Source organism: Corticium candelabrum, chromosome 7 (genome assembly GCF_963422355.1).
Source record: "Corticium candelabrum chromosome 7, ooCorCand1.1, whole genome shotgun sequence".
In the NCBI taxonomy this organism is placed as follows: Eukaryota; Metazoa; Porifera; class Homoscleromorpha; order Homosclerophorida; family Plakinidae; genus Corticium; species Corticium candelabrum.
In genome coordinates, this window is record NC_085091.1 from 611,343 (window position 1) to 621,163 (window position 9,821).

At 41.8% G+C, this 9,821-nt stretch overlaps 2 protein-coding genes across 6 annotated transcripts in view; one reads left to right on the top strand and one right to left on the bottom strand.

Moving 5' to 3' along the window:
• Window positions 1-1,604: 1,604 nt before the first annotated feature.
• LOC134182582 (MAM and LDL-receptor class A domain-containing protein 1-like) overlaps window positions 1,605-9,821 on the top strand; it is a 12,266-nt gene continuing 4,049 nt past the window's right edge. The window contains exons 1-6 of one of the 5 annotated variants that reach the window (XM_062650007.1): window positions 1,605-1,791; window positions 1,863-2,294; window positions 5,153-5,641; window positions 5,899-6,348; window positions 6,752-7,213; window positions 7,753-8,253. In XM_062650007.1, coding sequence (XP_062505991.1) covers window positions 1,722-1,791; window positions 1,863-2,294; window positions 5,153-5,641; window positions 5,899-6,348; window positions 6,752-7,213; window positions 7,753-8,253 — 2,404 coding nt within the window. In that variant the 5' untranslated portion in view covers window positions 1,605-1,721. Of the gene's footprint in view, window positions 1,792-1,854; window positions 2,295-5,152; window positions 5,642-5,898; window positions 6,349-6,751; window positions 7,214-7,752; window positions 8,254-9,821 lie in introns of all 5 variants that reach the window. The other 4 variants (XM_062650004.1, XM_062650006.1, XM_062650003.1 and 1 more) reach the window with 4 other exon arrangements.
• LOC134182530 (uncharacterized) lies at window positions 2,547-3,360 on the bottom strand. The gene has a single exon (XM_062649950.1). The coding sequence runs from the start codon at window positions 3,324-3,326 to the stop codon at window positions 2,703-2,705; it is 624 nt and encodes a 207-aa protein (XP_062505934.1). The 5' UTR covers window positions 3,327-3,360; the 3' UTR covers window positions 2,547-2,702.

Genomic DNA, 9,821 nt, shown 5'->3' on the forward strand with positions numbered 1-9,821 from the left:
AATAGCGAGGTTCGTTGATCGAGCGAATGTGTTCTGCGTGTACAGATGAGTGAAGTGCCTCGTAAACTGTTAGAACACGATCGACGACAGCGTCCATTGCCTTCAACGTCAAGAATCTCCAAACACCGATTCTCTTGATTGTTAATTGACGGAAATAAATCGCACAAAAAGGTCAGTCCGTAGACGGTCTGAAGTAGCACGACGGTTTCCACCATGCTTGGAGCTACGGAAACAACAAAGAGACCATTTCTAGGATTGCAGTAAAGCTCACGTGATCTGATGGCGCAAAAAAACGCTCCACGTGGCGGACGAAATTCGTGAAACGGCTCAGTCAGTTTTTAAGTTGTGAAACGTTCCTAAAATAATGTATAATGGTTGCAAGTGAGATTTTGATCTTGTAAGCTAGTTGACTTACCTCGACTTCAAACTAATGTGATAGTGGTTGATACCAAATTAAAATTAAATTTTAAAAATTAAAATTAAACTTTAAAATTAGAATTAATTTAAATAAAATTAAATTAATATATTTTTAAGCTAAATGTAAATGGTTGATACTAACGATCTAAATTGTTTACGAGTTGTTTTGAATGATATTGGATGCTCTAAAGTCCAAGTCAGAGGAAGTAGCAAGCTAGCGTGCGCTAAAGACACGTCTACTGGGATGTTAGCATGCGTTAAAGACACACCTACGGGATGTTAATGGCCTACAAGTCAGAGGAGGTAGCAAGCTAGCGCGCGTTAACGGCACACCTACTAGATGTTAATGACAACAGGTTTTCTTCCATTGGTAGACAAAACTACAATTTTGTACAACATTTTTACAATCATCAAATCGTGTTGTTGTATGGTTACGTATTGACCAATCAACCAACTCACTAATTGTAGGAATTATAATCACGAAATTGTGTATTCAGCTAGAGACATATTAAGAGAATGTAAAGCCACAGCCGTTTCAAATCATTTACTGCCTCTGTGTTCTCGTCACGAACTGATGCAGCTGGAAAACAGTTGACTGGTTGAAGAAGCAAGCATTCACGTTTTAGTAAAATACCAGTAGCTCATCTAGAGAGTTGTTTTCTGTTGACGGAGCCTAGTACTGCATGTAGTTATGTAAAGTTGCTGTGTTGCTGTTTTTTTTTGTTCATTCTCATATTTCTGTAATGTTGTTGATTTTTGTTTGTGTATTTGTAGATGTTTGTAGCTGTATGTCGTTTGCACCAGATTTCTGTGTGATGCAAATGTGTGTGTGTGTGTGTGTGTGTGTGTGTGTGTGTGTGTGTGTGTCTGTCTGTCTGTCTGTCTGTCTGTCTGTCTGTCTGTCTGTCTGTCTGTCCGTCTGCCTGTCTCTGTGTGTCAGTGTGTTTGTTTGTTTTGTTTGTTTGTTTTGTTTGTCTGTTTGGTGCTTCCAGTGGGAACTACCGCATGTATTACATGATGTGAAGTGTGTGCGTGCGTGTGTGTGTGTGTGTGTGTGTGTGTGTGTGTGTGTGTGTGTGTGTGTGTGTGTGTCAGTGTGTTTGTTTGTTATTATAAAATAACAATATTATAGTTTGTTTGTCTTAAATGCTTTAGCCACACGTATTGTGTACGACTGCATGAGCACATGCATATCCAAGCTGTGGGATGTACGTGTCTACTACTAGCGTTCTCTACACATCTTCCACACTTCATTATGAGGCGTCTCTCAGGTGACTAGCCAACGCCCAGTTATACAACACACAATGCTTGCCTTTTTTCTTAGTGTTTCTTTCCTTGCTCTAACTCTCTTCGGCCTTAGTCAAGCACTAGTGGGTGAGTACATACAAGTCATGGATTTTAACTGTTGTGTGATGAAACATTAATCACTAACACTAGATTTGTAGACTTTAGTGTGTGCACGTTTGAGAGCAATGCGTGTGGCTGGAGAGCAATGAACAACACGACTTCTCACTGGAGACGTACTAGTGGCTCGATGATTGATCACACATTCTGCTCAATCTCAGCACAAAGCTTGTTTGTCAAGCCGATTAGCACAATGTCAAGTGTGCTGCGGAGTGTTCAAGTGACAGAATCTGACAATGTCTGTGCTTTACGGTTTGCGTATCATCATCATCCATCAAATGAGGGACAATTGATTGTGAAGATAGACAATGGACTTTTGAGACGGTTGGTATCGTCAACGGCGAGTTGGGAGGTCGTTGTGGTGCCTCTCCGTGTTGTCAGTTCCTCGTTCGTTTATTTTGTGATGAGAAATGGAAATTCTAGTTTGAACTCTTCAGCTGCATTAGATGATCTTCAGTTCTTGCCTTGCACGTGTGAGTGACAATTGATGACATTGTTGTTGACTTTTGGTATTGGGAATTGCTGTTTGTGTCGGTCTTGGTAGCTTTTCTGTTTGTATGTGTGCTTGTCTTTCTGTCTCTTTGTTTGTTTGTTTGTTTTTGTTTTATGTTTGTATGTGTGTTTGTCTCTTTGTCTCATTGTCTGTTTGTTTGTTTTTGTTTTGTTTGTTTGCATGTGTGTTTGTTTGTATGATCTGTTTGTATGTCTTTGTGCAACAGCATGTCTGTCTGTCTGTCTGTCTGTCTGTCACATATATTTTCAAACATTCATCTATCATACAAAGAGTGCTAGGCAATGACATAATGTTTTAGGTGCTACAGTACACAGGAAAAAGCACTAAAAACAGTAACAACTTAACTTAAAAGATAACCCAGGTCAGCCTAGTGGCTAAAGAACTGGGTTGAGTACTTAGCGCTACTTGTGTCACTTGACAAGCTTGCCATCTTCCTCAGTATGACTTTGGCATTGCATTTTTGCAGCTGAAGGGAGAATCTTTTTCGCCAAAAGTCAAGGAACTCTGCAGCGTTTGGTCTACCAATTTCGTCACATGATTTCTTTGCTAGTTTCTGCAGGAAGTTTCTTCCCATGACACCCCAGCGTCCAAAATGCTCCATAACCAGAGGAATGAGACTGACAGCAGTTCCACCTGGTAGACATTCCTTCTCGTATTTTGACTTTTTTCTCTCCTCTCTTCTCTCAGCAGCGGCGCCATCTGTTTCCGAAGATCTAGGGAAGATGTCCGAGCTCCATGGGTGTGCTAGAGCTATGTCCAGATCCACATTGCACCCAGAGTCTGAGTCGAAGGCTACAATGTCTGGCCGGTCATTGGAATTGGCATACCGATGCCTCGGTTCCCTTCGATGATGGATGTGCAGCTCCCGCAGGCAATCAGACCAGACTGATGCAAGCGATTCGTGCGACCAAACTGGCCCTCCACCGGTTTTGCATGTTAGCAGATGGTACCCACTGCTGTCCAGGGAGGCACCACAGTTGCATGTTGTCATCCAGTCAGAAAGTGGAATGGGCAAGCCCAACCTCAGCAAGGACGCGTCTGTCTGTCTGTCTGTCTGTCTGTCTGTCTGTCTCTCTCTCTCTCTCTCTCTCTCTCTCTCTCTCTCTCTCTCTGTTTGTCTGTCTGTCTGTCTGTCTGTTTCTCTGTCTGTCTGTTTGTTTCTGTTTTATGTCTTGTTGTATGTTTGTATGTCTGTTTGTATGTCTGTCTGTTTGTATGTTTGTTTGTATGTTTGTATGTCTGTTTGTATATCTGTTTGTATGTATGCCTGTCTGTCTGTCTGTATGTATGTATGTTTGTATGTATGTTTGTATGTTTGTTTGTATGTTTGTATGTCTGTCTGTATGTTTGTATGTCTGTCTTGTCTGTTTGTATGTGTGTATGTCTGTTTGTATGTCTGTCTGTATATTTTTGGATGGTCAGTGAACTTTCCGGCCATTCCATTTTTCAATTTTTTAGTTTGGGTAAAAATTGAAACATACATTGCGCATTTTAATTTTTGGACCAATTTTTATCCAAAAATTTAAAATTACAAAATTGAAACTTGATTTGCTACATATAAGAAATCAAAAATACAAAATTGAAATGACAGCTGCACTTTTCATATTCTATGTAGCCTTCAGTGACAGCACCTAGACGTGATAAGCAATTTGATTGTTGGCACTGTCTCCTTCAAGGTGTGTACACTCTAGGTGACAATCTCAAGTAACAGGGTGATAACTAGGGATTAGCAGTAATGATCTAGGATTCTATAGGGAAGCAATTATTTTTGTTCAGCTGATGTGGCGTCTCTAATTTGTTGATTGTACACACTTGCGCTAGAAGAGGGATTCAGTTTGTAACACACTTGCAGGCATAGCAAAGGTGCACCTGAACTTGCGCCAAAGTGATTAGAATTGTGGCACATGTTTAACTTAAGCATAGCACAGTTCACCTGCACTTGCCATAAGGGCTAAGCCAAGCACTAAGCCGATTAGCTTGTTTTAGCACAAATTACTCGACACTCATTTTACTCATTTTACTCAACAAATTACTCATATCTTTTGGAAAAAATTGTAAAACCAACCTTCAATAGCTTGCTACTATGTACAATTGTGCCACAACTTTAATTGCTTTGTATACACCAGCAAGTCTGTTACAACCAATCCCTCCAGCGAAAGTCTATAATCGACGAATTACGCCACATCAACTATACAAGAATTTGCTTTCCTAGCTAGAGAATTCTATAGATGGTTACTGCATAGTTATTAACTGCTATTTTATCAGCAGGAGGTGATAGCTATTTGAGCTGTTTGTCTGTCAATTGTCACCTAGAGTGTACACCTTGAAGGAGACAGTGCCAACAATCAAATTGCTTTATCACATCTAGGTGCTGTCACTGAAAACTAGATAGAATATACTTGGCCTGAAAGTGCAGTTGTCATTTCAATTTTTAATTTTTGGATAAAAAAATTGGTTCAACAATTAAAATGCACAATGTACTTTTTAATTCTTAACCAAACTAAAAAATTGAAAAATGAAATGGTCGGAAAATGCACTAACCTTGGATGTTTATTTATATGTTTGGTGTATGTCATTGTGTGGCGATCTGTCTGTCTGTCTGTCTGTCTGTCTGTCTGTCTGTCTGTCTGTCTGGTTTTTGTTTGTTTGTTTGTTTGTTTGTCCGTCTGATCTTGTGTCTGTGTGCACGCTTCTTGATCAGCTTGTTTCTCAATGATTTTTCTCTCTTTGCACTCATCTTCATCCGAGTGCTCACTTGCCAACTTCATCATAAACTGTTTCCAATTTATTACCAATTAACACCAACTTCTGTCTTAGGGTGTACATTTGAATTTGGTATGTGCTTTTGGACGTCATTAGAGTCTAGCAGCAACCACACCAAATGGAAACGTCACTTTGGTTCAACTCCCACTCCTGACACCGGACCAGACAAGGACAACACACTGGGAAACAGTAAAGGCCATTACATTTATGTCGAAGGAAAAGGACAACCAAACGAAACTGCTGTGTTAAGAGGCCAGACGTTTTCATACGATAACAATATTTGTTCATTGGCGTTCTGTTATCACATGTATGGATCAGATGTTGGGACATTGGAGGTGAATGTGGTCTCATCTGATGGAAACGTGACTACGAAGTGGACAAAGTCGGGAAATCTAAGCAACCAATGGAACTGTGTAGAAATACGTGTGTTTGAGTGGTCGAGGGGTAAGAGATGGAGGAATGTTGTGATGCATGTGGAGTTCAGAGCTGACGTGGTAGATGGGGATATTGCATTGGATGATATTCGGTATCAACGATGTGCAGGTTAGTAGTTAGTTGTGTGTGTGTTTGTGTGTGTGTGTGTGTGTGTGTGTGTGTGTGTGTGTGTGTGTGTGTGTGTGTCTGTGTGTGTGTGTGTCTGTGTGTGTGTGTGTGTGTGTGTGTGTGCGTTCGTGTCTGTGTGTGTCTGTTTGTGTCTGTGTGTGTCTGTGTGTGTCTGTGTGTGTGAGTGAGTGCGTGCGTCCTTGCCCGAGTGCGTGTGTGGCACTCATAGTCACACTCTCGTTTTCTCTCCACATTAGATTACGACCTCTGCACATTCACTAAAGACACATGCTTTTGGCACAACGCTTGGGACAACAAACTACAATGGCAGCTGGAGAGTTTATCTAACACAATTTTAGGCGACTCACTTGTGGCAAACGTTTCCTATTCTAACAATACTCACATACACATGAACAGCACAGGCCTTGAAGGGCCTATTGTGCATGCCTCTGACCATATTTGCTCACTTCGCGTGTGTTACTCGTGTGACTCACTGGTGGCATCCAATCTGTCGTTGCTACAAAATCAACTTGACCTCGGAGGGAATGTAAGTCTTCTTCGTGTTGCTCATCTACCGCATCGCACACAACACACTGTTGAGATATCTCAGCAATGCAATCGTTCGAGCTACGTCAATGTTCAAGCTGATTGGGGTGCAGAGACTGGCACGTTTCGTATCCACAGTTTGCAGTATCTTCGATGTCACTGTAAGTCATGTTTTGATCACATACAACATGCATTTTATCCTACGTATATGATTGTTGTTTAGATACACGAGATTGTTGTATTGGAGGGATGCATCTCACAATACATTACACTATTGTATTGGAGGGGTGCTTCTCACAATACACTAGACTATTGTATTGGAGGGATGCATCTCACAATACACTAGACTATCGTATTGGAGGGATGCATCTCACAATACACTAGACTATTGTATTGGAGGGATGCATCTCACAATACACTAGACTATCATATTGGAGGGACGCATCTCACAATACACTAGACTATCGTATTGGAGAGATGCATCTCACAATACACTAGACTATTGTATGGAGGGATGCATCTCACAATATTATCAGTTTAATCACTACATGAATGATTGTATAGATACGTCATTTGAGACAAGTTCACGCTGGCGCGATCAGTCGGCATCACCAAACGTCACTTGCTCGCTTGTCAATACGTCTCACACTGACACACAGCACATGCCGGCAGATGATCACACATACGGTTCCAAGCAAAATGGAAGCTATATGTTGTTGGGGAGTGAGACTGGCGATCACGTTGTTGTGACGACAAGAGATAATGTGTTGTGGGAGAACGTTTGTGGACTTCGTTTGTGGTACTATGTGTTGTCAGGCAGACCTCAATTGAGTTTTACTGTTCATAAAGATTCTAATAAACAAGTGGTGTTGGAACATGCTTGTAATGGTTTTAGTAAGTGGCATTTGGCAGAGATGGCGGTGGGATATCAGCTGGTTGGATCAAAAGTGATGTTGGATGTGTCATCTGCTGATGCATCACGATTCAAAGTTGCGATTGACGACGTGGAGTTTACTGAGTGTGCAGGTGTGGATAACACTGTGAAGAGAGACAGACAGACAGACATACAGACAGACACATACAGACGGACAAACAAACAGACAGATAGACAGACAGACAGACAGAGAGGCAAGCAGACAGACAAATAGACATACAGATGGACAGACAGAAAGGCGGACAGACAGAAAGGCAAACAGACAAGCAGCAGATAGACAGACAGACAGAGAGGCAACCAGACAGACAAATAGACATACAGATGGACAGACAGACAGACAAACAGACAGACAGGCAAGCAGACTGACAAATAGACATACAGATGGAAGACAGATAGACAGACAAGCGGACAGACAGACAGACAAATAGACAGACAGACAGACAAGCAGACAGACAAGCAGACAGACAGACAGACAGACAAATAGACAGGCAGATGGACAGACAAACAAACAGACAGACAGACAGAAAATATATGTATTGGACAGATAGACAGACAGACAGACAAGCAGACAGACCAATAGACAGATATAGTGTTCACATAAACAACTAAACTTTTTAATTTGTTTCTCTAGATTTTCTTTTCTGCTCATTTGAGAGAGACCTCTGTTTGTGGCGTATCGCTGACGATCTCTCTACTGCTGCAACTTGGATTCGCTGGTCTGGGCCATACCCAACTCTCAAGTCAACACTGAAGTCAGACCACACGTTTGGAACACCACTTGGACGTTACCTATTACTGCTTCCTGATCAACAAACTTCTTTATCTTCTTCCAATAGCACTGCAGTTCTGCAAGGTTTGCCTCTCAGCAAGGAATCAGTTGTCTGTGGCATCGAGTTTTGGTATCACGTGACCGCAGCTGCATTGGTTGTATTAACAGTTCATTTAGAGAGTGAATCAGACAAGCAGATCATTTGGGAATACAAGAGATGTGATGATGGGAAGGTGATGTGGAGAAAGGCGTGGGTAACGTTTAGTGTCAGTAGTGCAAGTCATGTGGAGTTTACAGCGAGTAGCAGTGAATACAAAAGAGCAACTGTTGCCCTTGATGATATCAGATATTTGGAATGTGAAGGCAAGGAATTGACGTTTTACTTGTGACTTGTGGTTGGGACATTGGATGTGGTATTAACTTGTTATCTGGTGACTATACACGTGCAATGGGAATAAGTAGAGACAGACAGACAGACAGACAGACAGACAGACAGACAGACAGACAGACAGATTTGTTTTATTGTCATCAAACGTCACTACTTACATCACTTGCTGCAGTACTAAAAGTTCTACTTTCCTACTGTTCTTCGTTTTAATTAATGAATAGAACTATGAATGGCTTTGTCCATCTCTAGCTTGTCTTGTCCATCCAAACAATTCAATGAAAGCCTAGATAGCTTTCTTAAAACAACTCTACTGTTACATTTCTGAATAATCACAGAAAATCTTCTTCTCCAATAGCTTCTAAACGCTGCTTCATTTTTCCTTCCCAGCATGTCTTTGGACTTCTTTGCAAGTTCATTTAAAAATTCCTCTGCTTTGGGTCCCCAACGACCAAAGTGTTCGAACACCAGAGGAGTAACAAAAGGCTTAGAACCATCTGGTAATGATTCTTTGCGATACTTTACTTCCTTCCTTGCCTCTCGTTTTGTTGCTGCATATCCACATGTCGTGGACGCTCCCTTGATGGTATCTTAATTTGCTCCAGGGATGAGCCATAGCAACATCTATCTCTTTTGTTGTTCCTGAGTCTACGTCATAAAATGTGATGTCTGGTCTATCTTCAGTGTGGATGTATCTGTGTCTTGGCTCAATCTGGTGGCATATGAGCAAATCGCTGAGACACTCGCTCCATCCAGAAACTAGGGTGTTGTGCGTCCAGACAGGACCTCCCCCATACTTACATGTAATCAAGTGATATCCTTCTCTGTCCAGCTCTGCTCCACACTCACATTTTACAAGGAGCTGACTGAATGGCAGACAGACACCCAACCTCAGACAAGACGCTAGACGAAATTCATTCTGCTTTAGTGCGTGCTTGTCTGAAGTGGGGACTGTTTCAAGCCATCCTCCCGCCCCTCGTCCTTGCAAGGATCTCATTCTTCCCGCGTCCTTTTCCTCAACTATTCTATTGGTAAATGTTGCTGCTTCCATGCAGGAAATGTCCGTTGATAAACGATGCTGTAGTTTCCTGGGGTTCTTGATCATCTCCTCTAGAGTGTGATATATAACTTCTTCTTCATCGTCCAAGTTTGACTTGGGAGGAAGATTAGACACTGCTTGATACAAGGTTGACCTTATGGTAGAGGAATCATTCTTAGGGCTGCTTTGATAGAGATTTTCTAAGTCCCGACACATTGATGGAAATCTATTGGGGAGTTCTTTAAGTGAGTGTGCCCATGCTGCCAAAAATGCAGCAGGAGCTGTACCTCGAATTGACGTGAGCCCGAATCCACCGAATTTAATTTTCAGGGATGCTTGTTTCCACTTGGTGTCGTCCAACCGATCCAATCCTATGATGTCAGTGAAAGTCTTTCTGGTAAGGAGGTCATGGATACCCGCAGCTTCTGATACATCCCTGGGAGATACAGTCCTGGCAAGATGATTCATTTTTGGGACGTGGCAATGTCTGAGTAACAGAAGACTGCA

Bases quoted from the DNA above. Each gene is read 5' to 3' on its own strand.
- LOC134182530 (XM_062649950.1), bottom strand. From the start codon at position 3,326: ATGACAACATGCAACTGTGGTGCCTCCCTGGACAGCAGTGGGTACCAT.